At 37.5% G+C, this 23,632-nt stretch overlaps 1 protein-coding gene across 1 annotated transcript in view; it reads right to left on the bottom strand.

The window, feature by feature from the left end:
- The window catches only part of GPC5 (glypican 5), a 1,926,732-nt gene that overhangs the window by 1,494,676 nt on the left and 408,424 nt on the right, over positions 1 to 23,632 (bottom strand). Inside the window, exon 4 of the mRNA XM_006832007.1 lies at positions 16,606 to 16,739. Within this exon, the coding sequence (XP_006832070.1) occupies positions 16,606 to 16,739 (134 nt within the window). The remainder of the gene's footprint in view (positions 1 to 16,605; positions 16,740 to 23,632) is intronic.

The following is a 23,632-nucleotide window of genomic DNA, read 5'->3' on the forward strand; positions in this document are numbered from 1 at the left end:
GTCTCTCTCTTTCTCTATCACTTTCGCTGCCAGATCTCCCTTCTTTGTGACACCCACACTTCCTTGTTGAGGCGGGACCCCGACATAGGACCTCGACATTTCTCTACTTTCTATAATTGTTTATTTTACCAAAATCATTCAGTTATTTATTCACCTCCATTAGTTTATGTAAGTATTTCAGGTCTTCAATTAAAAAAAATAAAAGAAAAGAACAAGTCTAGGACATCACTGAGTGAAAACCAACAACAAGGTTATGAGTCCAATGGAATACTAGAAGATATAACGATTCATCTAAGTCATTTATACAAAAATCCATAATGGAGTGCTATGTTTCAACACCATATTTTAGCTTTAAATCACAAATATTCCTCTCTTTGGCATAACATTTATTTTCTGTGGTTACTTACCTATGAACTTCATTACTAAGAAGACATGAGGTCATATTCAGAACAATATTTTCATCTCTCAGAAACAGTACAACATAAATATAATATTAACCTTAAGTGGTCTGTTAACCACTGGGATGCATCCTGCTTCCTTCTTTTCTTTCATTTCCCCTTTTTGCTATTGCAATTAGTTAGTCCCTCCACAAACCTGACTGTTTAAAAATATATGCTTGGTTCAAATTGTTCTTGCTTGTATTCTTGTCTACTGTATTCTCATCAATCAAAATACTTGTGCTTTTGTTATTGTTGCTGTTAAGCACCATCAGGTTGGTACCGATTCAAAGCAACCCTATACACAACACAATGAAACACTGCCCAGTCCTGGGCCAGCCTCACAATTGTTGCCATGCTTAAGCCCACTGATGCCCCCTCTTTGTTAATCAAGCTCAGTGGGGATCTTCCTCTTTTTCTCTGACCCTCCACCTTACCAAACATGATATCCTGTTCCAGCAACTGGTCCCTCCTGACAAAATGTCTGAAGTATGAGAGATGAAGTTTGCCCATTCTGGCCTCCAAGGACCTCTCTGGCTGCACTTCTTCCAACATAGATCTGTTTGTTATTTTGGCACCCCATGGTTCTTTCAATATTCTCCTCTAACACCATAACTCAAAAGCATTAATTCTTCTATGGTCTTCCTTATTCACTGTCCAGCTTTCACATGCATATGATGTTATTGAAAATACCATGGCTTGGGTCAGACACACCTTAGTCCTCAAGCTGACATCTTTGCTCTTCAACACTTTAAAAAGGTCTTGTGCAGCAGATTTGCCTAATGCAATACGTTGTTTGATTTCTTGATTGCTGCTTCTGTGAGTGTTGATGGTTGATCCAAGAAGAATGAAGTCCTTGACAACATCAATCTTTTCTCCCTTGATAAGAATGTTGTTTATTGGTCCAGTGATGAAGATTTATGTTTTATCTACATTGAGATGTAATCCATACCAAAGGCTTTGATCTTCATCAGTAAGTATTTTAAGTCCTCTTCACTTTCAGCAAGCAAGGGTGTATCATCTGCATATCGTAGGTTTTTAATGAGTCTTCCTCCTATCTGATTCCACATTTTTTTCATCTAACTGCTCAGCATATAAGTTGCATAAGTATGGTGAAAGAATACAACCCTGGCACACACCTTGCAGCCATTTCTGTATTACCTTTAGTAAAGCTTTACTCGCATGGGATATCAAAGAAATTGTCCTATGATTTGGCATTCTGTTGGGTCTTCATCTGGAAGCCCATCTGAAACCTGTCCACAGTGGGTGACCTGGCTGGAATTTAAAATACCCATAGCATAGTTTCCAGAATCACAGTCACTTACACAAGCCACAACAGTATGACAAACTGACAGATGAGTTGTGGACTTGTGCTTTCAGACTCCCATATAAAGATAGGATTTAATGTCAAGAAAACTAAAATTGTCACACTTCAAGGAAAATAAAACATTTTAGTCTTGAATGTTATTCTTAGTTTAATATTTCTCATTTTGGAAAAAAAAAATATGCTTTTTCATGCTAAATGCCATTCAGGAATTATTTTAGCCAGATTTCTGAAGGCTAATATAGAATGTATAATCACCATTATTCAATTGTGACATCTAAAATATTTTCCATTAAGGTTTAAGAATGAAGATTATAGTTCTTTGCATTGTTATTAATCATAGCTGCATTTGTTTACAGAAATCTTAAATTGAAAAATGTACATGAGCAGAAAATAATGAAAATTACAAATCATTTGGTTTCTTGTCAAGACTCAATTGGCAGAACCGTGCAAGTCCTGGTGTGGTGCTACGGATTAATGCACTGAACAGCAAAGTCAGTTTGAACCACAAGGTCAGCAGTTCAAGGTCACAAGCTGCTCCTCGGATCCCCTGTACAGGGTCATGATGCGTCAGAACCAACTCGACAGCACTTAACAACAACAAAGTTGTAGCCCACTACTAGTCTGTCAATGTGAGATAGTATAGTGGCTTCTGTGTTTCTCTGATTTTGAAAGCTGTACTATTTGTATTTCAAATACCAGCATGATCATCCATGGTGGGTAGGTGTCAGCAGATCTTCTAGACTAAAAGAGACTGGGAAGAAAGGCCTGAAAATTATTTCCAAACATTAGCCATTGAAAACCTATGGATCACAACAGATAATATAATGCTGTCATGATGAGTTCCAAGTTCGAAGGCACTCAAAACACACAGTGTCTACAACGATGAACTTGATAACACCAGTCATCTAGAAAATGGTGTGAGATCAGGAAACATTTTGTTCTTTGTAAATGGGGTCACGATGAGGCAGAGCCAACTCAACCATAATTAACAATAACAAAGTTGTACTATTCCAATATAACAAAATTCTTAGCAAAAAAAAAAAAAAAAGTGACACCAACACAGAAAAAGGAGTGCCTTTAGAACTGATGGTCAGTCAGAATTAATCATATTTTTGAAAAGGAAACTTCATTTTAAAGTCTTGGATTCTACTAATATGATCTAAACAGAAAAATTTTTATTATCTTGAGAAGAGAGAGGGCTTTTAAGTGGTTCAAAAGGATTCAATCATAGGTGATGCAACAAAAATGGAACAGACCCGAATTTGTAAAATGTGGAGGGACCAGAATGATAACGAGAACAAAAAAATAATTAAAGTCCAGAAATGGAAGACTCAGAAGAGGTGTAACAAGCTCTTTTAGGAGCCTAATGAGGGGGACTGCATGGAGAGCCAGGGAGTCCTGGTGTGGCACTGTAGGATAAGCACTAGACTGCTAACCTCAAGGTCCATGGTTCATGCCTAGCAGTCACTCCTTGAAAACAGTATGGGTCAGAACCAACTCAATGGCACTTAACCACAACAACATGGAGAGGCACATATATCATGATGGTGTGACGGTGGCTGCCATCTTTGGGCAGGGAAGCCCTGACTCCAACGCTGCCTCTCAGGAGGTTGCTATGTTGGGCACGTGCTGCAGTTGCTTTCTGAAAGGGCATTTCCATTTCTAGCAGAGCATCCACCCTTAATTTCTCCCATTCTAGTTAGGTTCTGGTACATGCACATTTCACAAATTCTCGCCTGTTCCAATTTTGCTTCGTCAGGTATGAAGGAACCAGATATAACTTTTTGGGGAGTCCTGTTTAACATTTCCCTCAATTGTTCATCTGCTGCATGTCCAAGCACAAGAAACCACGAATGATCTGGATATCACAGTGAAGCTGCATGCCTTGTAAAAGGCTGAGCTGATGTGTTGCTTCGTGCAAAGCTAAAAAGGAATAAGGAAAGCAGGGCCTCTATCAACTGATATAATCCACTCCAGAAACAGATTTCTTCTACTTTCAAAGACAATTTTGGAGATGTTGTAAGTTTTTCTATTTTTGTACAACATGCACCTAGGTAAATATTAATGTTTTTTAGCGATGTCTGCTCCCCATTCTCTGCAATTACATGCATGACTCCTTTAGAAACTTCAGGCATCACTGATGTGTTTTACCTGGTGGAAATGTTGGCCGTGGAAGAGAAAGCTAAAGACTATGCTTAGAACTCTTGCTGGAGCATGTGTGATGCTGATAAAAAAGAAAAATACCTTCATTTTGCAATTTAGTAAATGAAATAAGCTTCTTTCATCGTCCTAATTTATGCACCATAGATTTTACAAAAAATTCTTAAATAACTCGATGGTACTTGACAACAAGAAATGAAAATCATCAATTTCAAACTAACAAGACCTTGAATCTCTACCTTTTCAAGAATTGAGTGGGGGAAAAAGAGCATCTATGCAGATGCTCACTGACTTTCCAAACAAAAAAAGGGAGATGATTCATTAGTTTTGAGAGAGGGAAAAAACAAACAAAAAAAAGGAAACATACTTTCAGAAATAGTAGACAGCAAATTTTTTATTTACAGTATATTGAGTAGAAAGATAACTTGAAAAGTCTTATAAATTAGGTACAACCCTACTAAACCAAAAGTCATTTCCAAAATCCATTTCAACCCATTGCAATCCCATGTGCAAAGACAACTGCACTCGATGACATTTTCAAGGCCTGCACCTTTCAGCAGCAGATCAGTAGGCCTTTCATCTAAGGCATCTCTGAAAGGGTCTGGATCCCCAATTTTTTAGCTAGAAATCAAACACTAAACCAGGGACTCTTACAACTCTACAGGCACCATGATTTAATAGCCTCCATTTCATCTAACGGAGTCCTGGTGTGGCGCTGTGGGCTAATGCACCAGACTGCAAAGTCGTTTGAACTGCAAGGTCAGTGGTTCAAGCTCACCAGCAGCTCCTTGGAAATCCTACACAGGGTCGTTATGGGTTGGAATCGACTTGATGGCACTTAACAACAACAACAGTTCATCTAACAAAACTGCTAAGAAAAACAACAGAAAAAAAATTTCTTAGAGAACCAGTTTGACACTTATTTAAGGTCATTCTGTTTTTGGATGACAAAAGACAAATACTTGATTATTCTTTCTGTAGTGAGAAATTTGGGGAGGCATTAATTTCAAATAGACATCCTCAGTATTACACATTGCAAATTAACTTGAAGATCAAAGCATAATGGAGCTCAAAGAGTATAAGACAAATCTCATGCCTCTTGAAACAAGTCTATCCTTGTCAAGACAAACAAGGTATGAGAGCTTTCATTACAGTCTGCGATGGAGCCATGTTTATTATTTACAATTTTCAATAACTGTTATCATAAAAACAAAATGGCGGTATTTGTTGTTGAATGCATACATATGCATACATTGCTACATCTGAGATCAATCACAATTTTAACTACTGTTGTTAAGTGCCATGGAGTTGGTTCGGACTCATGGGAACCCTGTATAGCAGGGGTGGGGAGTATCTCACCCTCAAGTCATATTTGTTGTTGTTGTTGTTAACTGCCATCAATTGTGTTCCAACTCATAGCAACCCTGTATAAGGTTTCTGAGGAGCGGTTGGTGAGTTTGAACCGCCGACCTTACAGTTCAAACAGACCTTGCAGTCCAGCACATTAACCCAGTGTCACACGAGGACTCATTAGGCCATATAAGGCCTGTAAAATCATTTGGTCTGGCCTTGCCAAGGCAACCACAGTTCCAGCCATAACATTAGGGTTGAGTGAATTCAATGTTTGAGCAAACATAGCAGGCTAATTTTTAAGTTGAGAATTTTGTATGGCCAGTTAATGATGTTATAAATTTTGGCAGAAAAGTTTCCCCACCTCTGCTGTATAGGGTTTCTGAGGAGCAGCTGGTGAGTTTGCACTGCCAACCTTGCAGCACCACACCAACAGTTTGTTGTTGTTGTTAAGTGCTGTCTATTTGATTCTGACTCATAGGTTTCTGAGGAGCAGCTGGTGAGTTTGCACTGCCAACCTTGCAGCACCACACCAACAGTTTGTTGTTGTTGTTAAGTGCTGTCTATTTGATTCTGACTCATAGGTTTCTGAGGAGCAGCTGGTGACAACAAATAGTTGAAGACATCTCTCCTACCAGCACAATTAAGAATTAATATTAGTGTAATTTCCATTGTTTGAATTTAGTTGAAGATATTGCATGAAATAGACACGATTTTTTCCATTAACATCTACAAAGAGCAAAATAATTTCAAACGTCCTCTTTTTAATATTTGTTTTCGGTGCTGGTACACAAAGCTTCACACAACAATTTTGCATGAATTTTATGAACTGTGTGTGAGGAAGTTTGCATCAGATTCTCAGTAAGATATCTGACTCCCTGCTGGACTGCAAACCACAAGGTTGGTGATTCAAACCCACCAGATGTTCATTGGAAACATTATACAGGGTCACTATGAGTCAAAACTGACTTGTGGCACTTAACAGCAAACCCCATCCTACCCCCAACATGCACGCGCACACACACACACACACACACACACACACAGGATTAGGAATCACTGCATTAAATGTTTGGCACCTTCTGGCATCTGTTCTCCCTATGTGGCTGGCTTCTGACCTTTGAGGGTCCTGACCTTTCTTTAGTAGTGGAGGTCAGGACTGGCTAGCTTTGCAACTCTTGTTCCCTGAGTGTTTCCCCTCTCACCTCTTCTCCAGAGCCTTGCCTTGGTCAACCCTACTCTGGATATCTTCACTCCCACCACTTGCTAAGCAGTGTTTTTAATTAAACAGAAATTTCCTCACTGATGAGAATATGACCTTTATAGCACTAAATTAAACTTATAGGCAATAAATAATAATAATGGCACCTCAAAGAAGCGCTCACTTCCTTGTAGGATATAGATTATAAATTACTTTCTCCAGCACTATACATGATATGAAAATGTTCTCAAACAGTTAACTTTTCTGACTCATGAATATTTTTACTCACTAAATATTAATATACACATGTACCATTAAACCCAGTAGATCAATACAGATTTACCTACATAAGTGCACAAATACACCCAAACACACAAATCTAGATTTTTAAAAAATAAATTAATTTTGTTTTACTCATAAAGTATTGTGCCAGATAAAATATGACCATATAACTATAAATTCACAAATTTTAAGTGAACATTGTATTTATTCATGACCATGTCATATGAACATTTACTAATGTTGTTGTTAAGTGCCTTCGAGTTCCTTCCAACTCATAGTGACCTGTTTAGGGCTTCCCAGGAGTGGCTGGTGAGTTTAAACCACTGACCTTATGGTCAGCAGTCCAATGCTTAGTCCTAACAATATCATTCTTTATATGTCCATTTTTTTTCTATGTTTAATTATGTTCACCACTTCATTGTGTTTCTTGGTGATGTACAAGCGAACAATAAATTTGCTTTAGGTGGTGCCTTCAAGAATGAGAGTTATGTCCCACCTCATTCCTCTCCTTAACTTATGAATTAAAAGTGTCCACTTCATTTCCCATTCTCAATAAATAAAATTGTTAAATTTCACAGTGATCAAATTTCTACTTAAGTCAAGATTTAATAAACACATTGGAATACAATGATAATGCTAGATGATACAATATTCCAATTTAGTTTTGGTGAGAAAATTGATAAAAACCCAAACTAACAGAATATTTAAAATTATATTTGTTCCAAACATTAAAAATCCAATATTTCTAAAAATCCCCCACTCCCCACATTGACCTCCAAATGCTCTCTAGTATTTATATATATATATATATATGTGTGTGTGTGTGATATATTCTATATATATATATATATATATATAAAATGTATACAAATAATCTTAGTTCCTAGGACAATCTCTATTACCCAAATCCACACCCATGCATGCAGCCAGGCCTGTTAATTGGCGCATGCTTAAATGAGAGGCTTGGCTAATTGGAATGCTTGCTGGAGAACAGATGGGACACTGGTGTTGAGACTCTGTCTTAATTTATTGTCCTGGGGTTTTCCTAATTACCCACTTAATTGGCACAGCCACACCACTTTGAAATAATAATGTACAGCTAATTATCACCAATTTAAGCTTCCTAATAGCTTATTCTTACCAACTAACTTCAAGAAATCAAGCAGGGAGTAGGAACTGCCACAGGGAAATCACGTTGCCTGGGCTGGTTTAGACAGCTAGCTGAGTGCAATGCCATTTACAGCTGTGCTGATTTGGGTTTTGCTAAAAATAAAAAATAAAGGCAAAACAGTGATGCTTTGCTTGAGTGGTTAGAGGAACACTGGTTCTTCCTTATCTTTCTCAACCTTTGGGAACCTTTGTTAACAAGTCTGTTATTCAGTCACCAACTCCATGACGCTTAACAACAACAGAGTATTAAATTAGCTCATCATTAGCATTCTTTGTGAACAGAAAAAGAAAATAGTTTAGACTGAACCAGCACAGTTCTATCTCCAAAATAAGCTTTTTAAAAATTCCACCCTTTGATGTTTTCCCTTACTCCTTCTTATTCCTTCCAAGCTAAAAAATATCCTGCCATAGTCCATAAGCAAGTCTAGAACAACTCTTAGATGCAGGGAAGTATTTCATTAAGAGCATTTTCCTTCTTCAGATGTTAGAAACAGTACAAAGAATAAGCAACGTATTTAAAACACAAGAGTTTTCTATAAAACATATATAAGTATAGAGGAGGAAGTGGAAAAAAGATGTTAGAAACAGTACAAAGAATAAGCAGTGTATTTAAAGCATAAGAGTTTGCTATAAAATATATATAAATATAGAGGAGGAAGTGGAAAAAAAGAAAACCAACCAACCAACCAAAGGTTTAGAAATTTGGGAATATAAAGAGACATATCTAAAATATGATAGGATATTATATTTCTGCCTTAGTATATAAGTATTCTGCATTTATTTGGGGTACTTTTTCGAATTCAGACATCTCAAGATACAGTTCTCTCAAGGTAGTGCCTGAGACAGGAATTTGAATTCACACGATTCATTGAGTGAGTGTTCTTAATGAAAGATTGAATGGAGCTGGAGAGGGCAGGAAGAAAAAGATTATGCAACCATGTGGCCACAACTTCAACAAGATTCCATGGGAAGTGTTAAAGCATGAATTTCACCACAATTTCAGCTTGACTTTGACAAGACTACAGGGCACCACAAGGAACTGTGGTAGTGTATTGGTTAAAAGTTGCACTGCTAACCTCGAGGTCAGCAGTTTGAAACTGCGTGAAAAAAAAAAATGAGGCTTTCTGCTCTCATAAAGAGTTCTAAGGAAAAAAGATGTGACTTTCTGCTCCCGTTAAAATTTACAGCCTCAGAAACCCTACGCAGGGTTGCTATGAGTGAGAACCAACTCCAGTGTATACAACCACCACCACCACCACACCACAGGGCACCAGGCTGATGATAAAATACTGATTGCATCATCCTAGGTGCATGTGCCTGATGTAGAAATGCACTGAGACTTCAAGGGATTGACAATTCCACAGGGATTTTTAATGTCCAGTGGTTAGAACTTGATGGAATGTCCCTTTAAAATAAAAGGCAAATGTCTGCAGCTAGCAGATCTTATCACTCAAGAAGAAGCACTGCTTTTGGGTCCTTTTGCTTACTGGACATAACCTATTACATGCTTGGCTGTGTTGCTTCAACCCAGAAGTGTTTTTCTTAGGAGAAAGGAAAGGCTCTGTAGCAAATTAGGCTGTGGAGCAACTCTGGCATTCCATCCAGATGATGCAAGCCATCCATTCAATGGTGCTTCAAGTGTTTGTAGTAAATAAGGATGCTCTATAGAATGTTTGGAAAACACTCATTAGAATCACAGTATAGACACAACGATTTTGGACATGACTTATTTGAAAAAAATTTTTTTTTTCCTTCTATTTTTTTTGTGGTCTCTCTGGGCCATAGGAGTGACTGCATACTTATGTAACCTGAGTTTCCCATGATGAATGGCTGCAGTGCTGCCTGATCTACCAGGCCAAAAGATTGGACTTGTATAGAAGCAACATATCTTCAGGTGGAAATAATCTTATTGGAAATCATATTAAAGCAGATAAAGACAGTACAAGTTGTTATTGTTAGGTGCTGTTGAGTCGGTTCTGACTCATGGTGACCCTATACACAACAGAATGAAACACTTCCGGGTCCTGCACCATCCTCACAATTGTTGCTACACTTAAGCTCATTGCTGCTCCCACTGTGCCAACCCAACCATTGGGAACTTCCTCTTTTTCACTGATCTTCCACTCTACCAATAACAATGTCCTTCTTCAGGGGCTGGTCCCTCTTAATAACTTGCCCTAAGTATGAGAGCTGAAGTCTCACCACCATCCTGACTCCTGGATGGAGCATCCTGGCTGTATTTCCAACGCAGATTTGTTTATTTTTCTGGCAGTTCATGGTACTTTCAATATTCTTGCACAAAACGATAATTCAAATGTATCAATTTTTCTCCAGTCTTCATTATTCATCATTAAAATTTCACATGCATATGAGGTTATTGCAAATACCATGAGTTGGGTCAAGTATTTAATCCTCAAACTAATATATTTGATCTTGAACACTTTAAAGTGTTCTTGTGCAGCAGATTTGTCTAATTCAATACATCATTTAATTTCTTGGCTGCTATATGCAAAACGAAGTCTGACAACTTCAATCTGTCCTCCATTTATCATGATGTTATTCACTGGTCCAGTGGTGAGGATTTTTTTTTTTCTTTGCGTTGAGGTGCAATCCATACTGCAGGCTGTAATCTTTTAATCTTCATCAGTAACTATTTTAAGTCCTCTTCACTTTCAATAAGCAAAGTTGTATTATATAAATATCTCAGGTTGCCAAGTTCTTTTTCATATAAGCCAGCTTCTTGGATTATTTGCTTAGTATTGTTATTGTTAAGTGCTGTTGGGTCGATTCTGATCCATAGTGTCCCTGTATAGGGTTTCCAAGGAGCAGCTGGTGAGCTTGAATCACCAACCTTGTAGTTCAAATGACTTGCAGTCTGAAGCATTATGCCACACCCGTGCCACACCAGGACTCCACCAGCATACAGATTGAATAAATTTGTGATATGCAGATGATACAACCTTGCTTGCTGAAAGTGAAGAGGACTTAAAACATTTACTGAGAAAGATCAAAGTGCACAGCCTTCTGTATGAATTACATCTCAATGTCAAGAAAACAAAAACCCTTACCACTGGACCAATAAACAACATTCTGACCAATGGAGAAAAGACTGAAGTTGTCATGGACTTCATTCTTCTTGGATCAACTATCAACACTCACAGAAGCAGCGGTCAAGAGATCAGATGACGTATTGCATTAGGCAAATCTGCTGCATAGGAACTTTTTAAAGTGTTGAAGAGTAAAGATGTCAGCTTGAGGACTAAGGTGCGCCTGACCCAAACCATGGTATTTTCAATAACCTCACATGGATGTGAAAGCTGGCTGGACAGTGAATAAGGAAGATCATAGAAGAACTGATGCCTTTGAATTATGGTATTGGAGGGGAATGCTAAAAGTACCATGGGCTGCCAAAAGAACCAATAGATATGTTTTAGAAGAAGTGCATCCAGAGGGCTCCTTGGATGCCAAGATGGCCAAACTTTGTCTCTCATACTTTGGAACAGTCGCTGGAGAAGGATATCATGTTTGGTAAGATGGAGGGTCAGAGAAAAAGAGGAAGACGCCCAACAAGATGGATTGGCCAGGTGGCAGCATCAATGGACTCAAGTGTGGCAACAGTGGTGAGGTTGGCCCAGGATTGGACATTGTTTTGTTCTGCTGTGCATAAGGTCACTATGAGTTGATGCTGACTCGATGGCACCTAACAACAATATTCTGTTCAAATGGCTACATACAGGTTCCTTAGTCTTAGTCTGCATAGAGGTTCCTCTTGAAGACAATAAAGTATTTTGGAATACCTATTCTTCACAATGTTATCCAGCATCTGTCATGATCCACACAGTCAAAAGCCTTATTAGCACAGTCAATAAAGCCCAAGTAAACATCATTCTAGTATAATCTGCTTTCAGCCAAGATCCATTTGAAATTAACAATATCCCAAGTTCCACATTCTCTTCTGAATGCAGCTTAAATTTCAGGCAGTTCTTTATCCAAATACAGTTGAAGTCATTTCTCAAATTATCTTCAGCAAAATTTTACTTGAATGTAATATTTATGATACTTTTTGATCATTTCCACATTTCATTGGATCACTTCTCTTTGGAATGAGCACAAATATAGTTCTTTTCTCATTAGTTAGCCAGATAGCTCTCTTCCAAATTTCTTGGCAAAGATGAATGAATACCTCCAGTTCTCCATCACTTTGTATTCTGTCAATTTCAGGAGTCTTGCTTTTCACCAAGGTCTTCACTGCAGCTCAGACTTCTTCCTTTAGTACCATGCTACCTATTACCCATTTATTTTCGGTACAGTGACTGTGTATACCTTCCACTTCTACGGATGCTTTCTGTATCATTCAACGTTTTGCCAAAGAATCCTTCAACATTTCAAACTGAGACTTCAATTTTTTTCTTCAGTTCTTTCAGCAGGAGAAAAACTGAGCACATTATCCCTTTTGGTTTTCTAACTACAGATCTTTGCACATTTTAGTTTGTGAATTCAAACCGCAGACCTTTTGGTTACCAGTCCAACATTTAAACCATTGTACCACTAGGGCTCGTCACCAGCCAGTACAAACATGCAAATCAAAACAAGAGTGAAGATGTCATATCACCCCATCATTAATACCAAAATTCAAAGGAACAGGAAACAACAAATGCTAGCAAGGGTGGGAACAGTGGAATTCACATACATTGTTGATGGGATTTAAAATTGGGCAATCACTGTGGAAAATGAAATGGAGCTTTCTTAAAAAGTTGGAAATGCAAAGAGGCTTCAAAAAGTTGATGGAAATTTTCCATTATCTTTAATTTCCACTTTTCTGCAAACTCTTTGAAGCTCACACACACACACACACACATATATATATATATATATAGAGAGAGAGAGAGAGAGAGAGAGAGAATATGATCCAGCAATCCCACTACTAAGTATATCTTCTACAGAATTAAGAGCTGTGACACAAACAAATATACCCACACTGTGTTCATCACAGAATTATTCACAATAGCTAAAAGACGGAATCAACCTAAATGACCATCAATAATGAATGCATAAACTATGGGTATATAAATATAATGGAATACTATGCAACATTAAAGAATAATGATAAATCTTTCATATGCGTCATAACATGGATGAAGCTAGTGGACAATATTCTGAGTAAAATTAGTCAATCACAAAAGGAAAATTATTGTGAGAAACCACTATTATAAAACATCAAGGTAAGACTTAAACACAGGGAGAAAGATTCTTTGGTCATAGGGGAGAGAGGGTTTGTTGTTAAGTGCGTCAGTTCCAATACGTATGGTCCCTGGATAGGGTTTTTAAAAAGTGACTAGTGGGCTTGAACCACTGATCTTGTGGTTATTAGAGGGAAGAGAGAGCAAATCACCAACTAGAGGACAGACAAGTATTAACTTAGGTGAAGGGGAAAGCAATCAGTGGGAGGTCATCACAAAATGATCAAAGCAAAGGGGGACACTGGGAGAAGCACAAACTTAACAAAAACAAAGGTAAATACTATTACATACCCAATTCTGCAATAACACAATAATAATAGTTATCATCTATGAGAGGATAAAAAGACATTCAAGTTCAACAGGGCTGGGAAGGTGAATGGGACTACACACATGCACAGGAGAAGGATCTAAAAGTTGAGTGAAGGGGACAGCAATATACCAAAAACAAAAACACAAAAAATCAGCAAAAATGGAGTAAGGAAAGACACTGGAAAGAATATAAGAATGAAAGGCAACAGCGGTCAATACTACTGTGCATGCAATCCTGACGTAACGGTGATCTGTGAGTAGATACATGGACAGACAAGCTGACTGAGCTGCTGTGCAAGGGAGAAAGAAGAATACCCACCAACAGCACTCAGTCTGTCTGATCTATATTTATGGGTATGTAGTCCTGGTGTGATGCCATAGGAAAGGACCTGACCTCAAGCTTGGTTTGAACTGCAACGTTGGTGATTCAAACTTACCAGTCACTCCTCAGAAACCCTATACAAAGTTGATATGAGTTAGAATTAACTCTATGGCATATAATAACCACAACAACATCTTTGTATAGGTATATTTATCTTTGCTGCAAACATAACCATGAATTAGCATTCAGAGTAAAGTTATGAAAACTTCTCAGATATAGCTAAACATCTTGAGGGAATTAGTCACTGGACCTGAGGACTCTGGACCATAGTTTTGGGGGACAGCAAGGTCAACTGCAATAACATAATCCATAAAGATGATATTCCACATCCTACTCTGGTAAGTAACAACTGGAGTCTCCAAAGCTCATGAGTAGCCATCTATGGCACAACTATTGATTTCTCTTTGTCCTGATGAAATAACTGTGAGAAAAATTAGAAGACTTTTAGAAACAATCAAGCCCTTGTGTGGATAAGCACTGGACTGCTAACCGCCAGATCAGCAGTTCAGAACCCCCAGCCACTCTCAGAAACCCTGTACAGGGTTACTATGAGTCAGAACTAACTTGAAGATACACAACAACAACAACATGGAAACAATTTGTTCCTAAAACTAATGTACCATGTGAATATAGTCTCCATGACCATGAGACCAGAAGAAATAGACGGTGCCCAGCCAAACCCTACTAACTGCTCTGAAAAGATCACATTAGTAGGTCCTGAATAGAGTAAAGGGGAAATGTGAAATAAATCTCAAAATTATAAAAAAAAAAAAAAGACCATGCGTAATGGTCAGACAGAAGCTTGTGGAAACCCAGAGGCTATGGCCCTTGGTCACCCTGCAGGTCTGGACATGAAGTCATCACCATGACTCAATTTTCACACACACAAAAGGCAGGTCTACAAGGGAAAAAAGAACACTAGGAGGTATACACATCTCAGAATAATTAACCATTTGAGATCAAAATGGCAGCCTTTACTCAGGAACAAATTTCAGAAAACATTTGGATGGCAGACAAAATAGAAACATGAAAGACAGAAAGTGGGATACAGACGGAATGTTTCATTGTAGAAATGACAATCAGTGAGATGAAATAAACTGCGTATAATGTTCATTGTAAAACTGTATACCTACGCCTAATTTCCAATAAAAAGTCTTTTCAAAAAAGTTCAATACAATGTGGAATTACAAGATAATGGAATATTTCCATTATTCTTTTTTTTGAAGCCCCTCATATATGTTGTTGTAAAGTGCTGTTGATTCACAGTGACCCTGTGTAGGGTTTCCAAGGAGGGGCTGGGGGAACAACCAACCTTTTGGTTAGCAGTCCAGTGCTAATCCTACAATGCCATTAAAGGAACACTGTTAACAAAGCTAGAGGTATGGTGATGGTGGTAGTGGTAGTGTACCATCAAGTTGGTTCTGACCCATAGCAACCCTGTATAGGGTTTCTGAGGCTGTAAATCTTTACAGCAACAGAGAGTCTTATCTTTTCCCAATGGAGTGGCTGGTGGATTCGAACTGCTGCCCTTGTGGTTAATAACCCACTATACCACCAGGGATCCTTAAGACCTTCCTTGCTGTTGTTGTTGTTAAGTGCCGTGAAGTCAGTTCTGACCCATAGCAACCCTGTGTGGAGTTTTCGAGGAGCATCGGGTGAGTTTGAATTGCCAACCTTGCAGTTAACCAACTTTGCAATCCAGTACATTAACCCACAGCACCACATCAGGATTCCTTAGCTAGATATCATTCAAAGAACCACCTAGTTAAACCATACTGATGTATCACATGGAAGAAACAACTGCTAATTACTATAGGAGGGTGGAGGGGGGGAACAGTTATTTTACACGCAAGGAAATCTAGCAAATATTTATAATAGTTCATATGAGCATCCCTTGCTGACTGTCCATCATATAGGAGGAAATGAGGCAAAAGGGGCACTATCTCAAAAGGAACATTTTAGAACACAGAAAGTAAAGATATATGAGATATGGAATTCTCTATGAAGTACTTATTATCAGGGAGAGTTATTTAAATTAAAAATCATTATAAGACTTTGAATTTCAGCTCAATTCAAAAAGCACTGACTGAGAATCGATGGTTTTTCAGGATATATACAAGTCAATTGTACACAAAAATAAAATACTAATGTTCTCCAGTTTAAATTTTTTTTTTCAGGTTTAGCCACCAATTATCAAGCAAAAAAGATACTAATGAAACTTTAATTTAACATGTGAAATTAAAACATGAATTCATAAAAGCAAATCCCTCAATACTTACTATTTTGAATCAGCAGCATTCCAAGTAAAAAGATAGAGAAACTTCTTTTTACACAATGCCAAACATACAGGAATATGGAAACATCACTTATATGTATTCACTTTTTATCTAGAACTGTGAAATACAGTAGACACTACTTACATGCAGGGTTTTAATTGAAATTAATTAAAGTTCAATAAAATCCTTTATTTATTTCTTAGTCACACTAGCCACATTTCAAATGTTCAGTAGTCACATGTTATATTGCAGAGAAAATATCTATTATTGCAAGAAGTTTTATTGGTCTCATAACTTTAACTTATCTTCCTATTAAACAGAGTAGGAGGAGACACTGTATTTTAAAACTAACGGATACTGGTGTTTTTTTCTTTAATAGTGTATTTCACTCTATTGAATACACTCTATTCTGTTGTAAAGTTAATAGCTTACTTTCTTTTTTTCTTTCTGGTTGTAAAACAAATGTCTTACTTTCTTCTGTTGGCAAGTGTCTCTTCGCCATTTCTTACTGAGATCTTCATTCCATGCTTCTCTTTGCTCCAATCAAAAGAACAACGGGGGCTTTGTGTTGGTGTTCTGACTGGATGGCCACAAATCTTATTTACCTTTTAAATTAAAAACATTAAAAGACAATTAGAAATCATGTTCTACTTTGTCTGAGAATGTAATGATGTTCAAGGCAAAAAAAAAAAAAAAGAGACAATATTAGTCTTTAAACATACAAAATGCTTATCAATTTTTAATTGGAGATCAAATTATAAAAATGACAAACATGATATGATCATGCCACCCATATTTCTGTATTTTGTATGTAATGTTTGTTGTTGTTAAGTACCATCAATTCCATTCCAACTTATAGCAACCCTGTATCGGGTTTCCAAGGTTGTACATCTTTGCTAAAGTAGAAAGTCTCATCTTTCTCCCTCAGAGTGACTGGTAGGCTCAAATCACTGATCTGGTATTCTGCAGTCCAGTGCTTATTGTACAGAGCCACCACGCCACCTATGATGCATATATCAATGCAAAATATATACACAAAAAATACATATACACAAAAGAAATCACAGGAATGTATTAAATTGCCTGATTCTATATAACCAAAAATTGATATTATGTGTGGTTCATCTTTAAACATATACTTAGACTCATTTAGAAATGGACTCATTTGTCAATGAATATGTGGTCCTGTCTTAAAGAGTCCTAGAGGCAAAAGTAAATACTTTTGAAATTCTGTTTCTTATAAATGATGATGAATATGTTTACTGTACAGTTCTCATTATGTAATGCCTATTCTGTTTCATTTGCTATTATAAAATCCTTATTTTCAAAACAATTTACTCAAGGGTAAAATTCATCAACTTTTAAAAAATTACTTATCTAAAAAAAGCTTAGTATAAGTTAGATGATTATAATTGAAAAACTAAGTGTCCAGTTGAATGCATACCACTTAAATCATTTTTAAAAAGTATAATGCTTTATACCCTTAAAAAAACAGAGTAATAAAATTGAAAATATATCCAAGTATTGCTTGGGGCTCAGAATATTTTGGTTCTTGTATTAGTTTTTGCTTCTTTAGCTCTGAGACCTTGAAAACAGTCACAGAACGTCTTTGAACTTGATTTCCTTACATTTAAGATGAAGTGGTTAAAATAAATTATTCCACAGTTTTGTTGAAGTCTAAATTTCTCTGATTTTCTATGCAGTGAGTAACAGAGGCACGTAGCCACAATTAATTTATTTTTTGCCACATTTTTTGCTTCTTATATTTGTAAAGTGCACATATCTGATGCTATAAGAAATAAAAAATGAGAAAATGAATTTTCCCCTACAAGAGATTGCAATTTAGAAGAAAAGGAAAATTTCTCACAAACATTAAAATACTAGTTGTGTGTGCCAAACTTTTTTTCAAAACCGAGTCGAGCCCAGCTGCCTGAGCATCTCCACCATCATGAATGGCACAGTAACTATCCAGACCAAGAAGTTCATGACCAACCAACACTTCATCAGAAATCATTGGTCATTGATGGCCTTTACTTTGGGAAGGCAACAGTACCTCAGATAGGAATGAGGGGAAAACTTATCAAAATGTATAAGATGACATCAGATATCATCTTTGTGTTTGCATTCAGAGACTATTTTGGTGTTGGCAAGATTATTTGACATGATTTACAATTCCTTGGACTGTGTAAAGAAAAATGAAACCAAACACAGACCTGCAAGTCATGGCCTATATGAGAAGGAAAAACACATTGAGAAAACATCACAAGGAACACAAAACAGAATGAAGAGAGTCAGGGGGATTGCAAAGGCCAGTGTTGGTGCTGGAAAAAGAAGGAATAAAGATTCTGCTGTGACTCGATCTGCGATGATAGTGTGAATTTTTCACCAGAGGAATCATAAACCATAAAATCTTATAAAAAAGAGATTTAAAAAAAGCAGACTGACTAGGTATCATGGATATCTAATGCCAGATGAGATTATTAACATTTTAGGGTCAATGGGTAATAGACATCGGGAAAGAATGTCCAGAGACAGTGGACCTGAATGCATCAAGACTGATTTCAATTCAACTACACTGTAAATGAAATACGTGTTGCCCATCTATTGGTGAGATACTAGATACACAAATGTGAAAAGGGTGTCGGCCCTGTGCACCTAGTTGAGATGAGAACCACGTAAAAGAACAATCACAATATGGGCATGATAAGAACAACCATACACATAGACAGAATTAAGTAACCTTTCAATAATACCCAAGAAAATAGACAGGCTAACTCTATTTGGGGAGCTCAGGCAGGGAATAGCTTTAGAAGATACATTATGAGCCGTATTTTAAAGGGATTTGTCAGGTGGTCAGGAAAAAAAGTACAAATACTGCAGGAAAGAGCAGAAAAACAAGGAGGCAAATGACAGCTTATATGTTCATATTGAACAAGATATAGTATAGGAGAGAGACACAGCAAGAGACAAGGCAGGTACAGCACACATAAAAATGCCATTACATGACTTGGATACCAAGGTAAAGAACTTGTTATAGCAAATGAAAAGGATTCAAAAGATTCCAAACAGGGAAATGATAACATAAGATTTCCACTAGAGAGAAATCATCATGGCAACAATGTGGAAGAAGGAAGGAACAATGCAGACCAGTGGAGACATGTTAGAGCCCAAAGTCACAACCAGAAGTGATGAAAAGGAAGTAGTTGGTAGAAGAGATGCACAAAAGGGAAAGAGAGTAGCACTTGGAGACCCATTAGATATGTAAAATTGACATAACAGAAAATTATAAGGAAAGAAGAAAAATTCTGAAAGAAGTTAGGTGTAATAAAGCATGGGATTTATATGAAAAATAGACAAAAATGTGGTTTGCCTAGGAAGAAGGGTCATGAAGAGTGGTAATAAAAGAAAATTGTGTTTGAAGGATAGGTTGCAGAAATATCTGGGATAGTTTTAGTTTTAGATGCTAAGCTAAGAAGTTGTATTTATTACACAAAGCTTTCTGATGCTGTTGAATGAAAAAGTAAAATATCAGAGCTGGTATATATAAAGTGAATCTAGCAGCACTATATAAGTTGGACTACAAAAAGGAAACAATTAAAGGCGGGTAAATGGAGCCCTGTTGTGGCACTGCGGATTAATGTGCTGGACTGCAAAGTCTATTTGCATTGCAAGGTCAGCAATTCAAGCTCACCAGTAACTCCTTGGAAACCCTATACAGAGTCACTATGAGTCAGAACCTATTCAATGGCATTTAACAACAACAACAAACTGTCCATAGGCTGTTGAAGTCATCCTAAGAAAAGAAATTTTGGGTCTAACCTACAGTAGCGATGTTGTTGTTGATAAGTACCATTGGATAAGTTTCAATACATAACAACCATGTATAGGGTTTCAGAGGCTTTAAGTCTTTACGGGAGAGGAAAGCCTCAACTTTTTCCTGCAGAACATCTGGTGAGTTTAAACCATTGACCTTGAGATTAGCAGTAGTCCAGTGATGGTGGAGGAGTTGGTTGGTTGTGTGCTGTTGAGCTGGTTCTGATTCATAACTATCCTGTATAGGGTTTCCAAGACTGTATATCTTAATGGGATCAGAAAGCCTCATCTTTCTCCCATAGTGGCAGGTGTATTTGAACTGAGCTTACGGTTAGCAGTCCAATGCATAACCCTCTATACTACCAGAGCTCCTTATTCCAGTGATTGTTGTTGTTGGCCATAAAAAAGAAAGGTTCAAATATTACAGTAGAGAAGAATTTAAATCAACAGAACTTTGCAAATATTTGAAAGCAAGAAGCCAGGGAAGCATAAGGTCAAGGTGTCAAAGACTCAAGGGAATTTTCAATCCCTGAATCTGAAAAGGAGCCCTGGTGATTCAATAGTTAAAGCACTTACCTGCTAAGCAAAAAGCCAGCATTTCAACTCCACGAGCTGCTCCATGAGCGAAAGCTGCTGAAGCCTGCTTTTTTAGGGGTTTATTGGCTTGGAAACCCTATAGTTTAGGTTTTAGTCTAGTATAAGACATAGTTCTTCTACTCAATGACCCCTATAGGGTCATTATGATTCAGAGTCAAGTTGACAGAAATGGGTTTGAGTTTTAGGAGTCTGAAAATAGGGATAGTGAAGTAGAAGAACATTAGCAGAGTGCTATAGGAGTCCTGGTGTGGTGCTGTGGGCTAATGCATCGGACTGCAAAGTCATTTGAACTACCTGGTTGGCAGTTCAAGCTCACCAGATGCTTCTTGGAAATCCTATACAGGGTCACTATGGGTCGGGATTGACTAGATGGCCCTAACAACAACAACAAAATATTCAAAGAAAGGAAGAAAGAATTTTCACTGTTAACAGCTTTTAGTAATAAGAACTAAGAAAAGTATAAGTTGATGGCAGAAACATCAAGAGTATGATGGTTTAGTGGTGTTGTTATTATTAAGTGCCATTGTGTTGGTTCCAACTCATAGCAATCCTGTATAGGGTTTCTAGCTAGTGGGTTTGAGCAGCTGACCTTGCAGTTTAGCAGTCCCGTGATATCCTATGGTGCCACAATGGTTTAGAGTTACTATGGGCTAGTTTGAAGTATAAAATCAATATGATCTAATATGACAATCATACGATTTCAGATAAGGTTAAGCAACCTCCATGAATCTGCTTACTTTCTCATCCTGAAGCACGCGGGAATTAAACCACTTTACAGTTAAGTTGTTATTGTTAAGTGCCTTCGAGTTGGTTCTGACTCATAGCAACCCTGTATAGGGTTTCTGAGGAGTGGCTGGTAAATTTGAACCACCAACCCTGTGGTCCAAACCAACCTTGTGGCCCTGTGCATTATCCCACAGCAGAGATAAGGGAAATCTTATTTCAAACTATATTTCCCATCTTGAACATAAGAACTTAATGTTCTATTAAATAAGTTTCCTAAGAAATCAGATGAGGACCAGAAACAATACCAGGCTTATAAGATCTCTATATAAACTATAGTCTTAGTAATGTTTTTGCAAATACAAAAAAATTGCATAGCCCTGGACTCATAAGGTATCTTTGTTGTGTCCCATGAGACAAGTCATAGCAGATTCCAGTAAACACATACAAGTAAAGCTCAAAACCCTCGTATTTGTTGGCTTGCTCTCAGGGAGCTCTACTTCACACTTTATTAAAAGGCAATGGAAAATCATTCTTTACCAAGACATCAGCCTGTCACCTTACTTCCCCCCTGAGGTGAGTCGCTTTGGGTGGCACATCTCAATACTAGCACCTTCTCGCTACTGAAAAACTCCTCACATTTACTTTGATGATTTTTCATCTTTGACTTATACTGCAATTTCCTCTGTATTCTCCTCCCTGGTTGCTAACGTTCTCCCCTGCAATCAGTCTAAAGTGTCTTAGAAAAAAATTGTTTTCCTCCCTAATGCTTATCTGCTCCTCCTTAAGTTCCATCACTGGCTTCCCACTGATTTTCAAGATCACAACTCACCTTGGATTGATTCTTAGTTGCTACTAAGCCGCATCACTGCTCCCACTCTGATCAAGTATTTATTTCAACAACTCCTTGTCACTTAGCAGACCGACTTTTCCCATTCTCACTTTAATCTTGGCACTACGTACAAAAGGATAAACTTCTCCTTAGAACTTCCTGCTGTCCATTCACTCATCTTTAGTCATATCTACCAATACTCAAAGCTTTTTACTCTCTCAAATCTTTGCAAATAACACCTGAACCTGTTTATTCTCAGTTAACACACCCAGAAAGACAGCCTCCATATTTGTTATCACTGAAACAGTGTTTTTATTGTCTATCTGGTAGTGTAGTTGTTACGAGTTGGGCTACAAACTTCAAAACTACCAGCTGTTTCTCAGGATAAAGAAGAGCCTTTCCATTCCTGTAAAGATTTACAGCCTCAGAAACCCTATGCAGGGTCACTATGAGTCAGAACCAACTCCACAGTACATAACCACCAAAAACCACCATTATAAAAAATAAAAATAGAAAAAGCAATTTTTAATATAATTTATCCAAAAAGAGAAGTCTGATTTTTTTACAGGGTGCCCAGTACCAACAGAAAAGCAAATAAGGCAATGATGAAATTGGATAAGGTTGGATTCCTGGTGTGGCACTGTAGGCTAAGCATTGCACTGAGAATCACAAGGTTAGCAGTTCAAACCTACCAGCTGTTCGGAGAAAACGCTATACAGAGTTGCTATGAATTGGAACGGACTTGGCAGCATTAGTAACAACTAAGTTGGATGAGGAACTTGCCATTTCTGATTTGCAAGGGCTACAGATATGGTCACTCTCTAGTTCACAAAGAGTAATAGTCCTTTGTAAAGGATTGGCTTGGCAGCATGGAGTTTCTGGCCTTGAGTATCTGATTTCCCTTTCCCTTTTATTCCATTTCCTTTTAATTTCTCAAAGGCTGCCTTTCCATATTGATTTGTGCTAGGTATCACCATAAAGATTCCAATTCTAATTCATTTTATATTTAAAGTTTAAGAGGAAAGAAAAGGCTGGGAGCTAGAAGACAAATGCTGAGAACATCTACTTTATAAGTTTGACAGTGAACTAGTTGGTGCCCTGCGAACAGGATCTTGCTTGACTCTACATTATGATTTTGTACACCTGTAAATTAAACCAGAGGGAGCTTCTGCATTCCAATTCTATTTAAAATCATTCATTGAATTTATTTTAATGAGTTCATTAAATATTTTAGTTCAGAAGTCTTAGGGAAAAAAAATGTCAATGTATATGCCAAAGAGACAAATGTGTGTATAAACAAAATCTTCATACAAAGTCACTATTTTATCTGGTAGTGTAGTGGTTATAAATCGGGCTGTGAACTGCAAAGTCAGCAGTTCAAAACTACCAGCAGCTCCATGGGAGAAAGATGAGGCTTTCTGCTCCTGTAAAGATTTACAGCCTCGGAAACCCTGTTCAGGGTACTATGAGTCGGAACCGACTCGATGGCACTTAACAACAACTAAACTGATACTGCTGCATGTTGCTATACTG

This window comes from Chrysochloris asiatica, unplaced genomic scaffold (assembly GCF_000296735.1).
Source record: "Chrysochloris asiatica unplaced genomic scaffold, ChrAsi1.0 scaffold00005, whole genome shotgun sequence".
Classification (NCBI taxonomy): Eukaryota; Metazoa; Chordata; class Mammalia; order Afrosoricida; family Chrysochloridae; genus Chrysochloris; species Chrysochloris asiatica.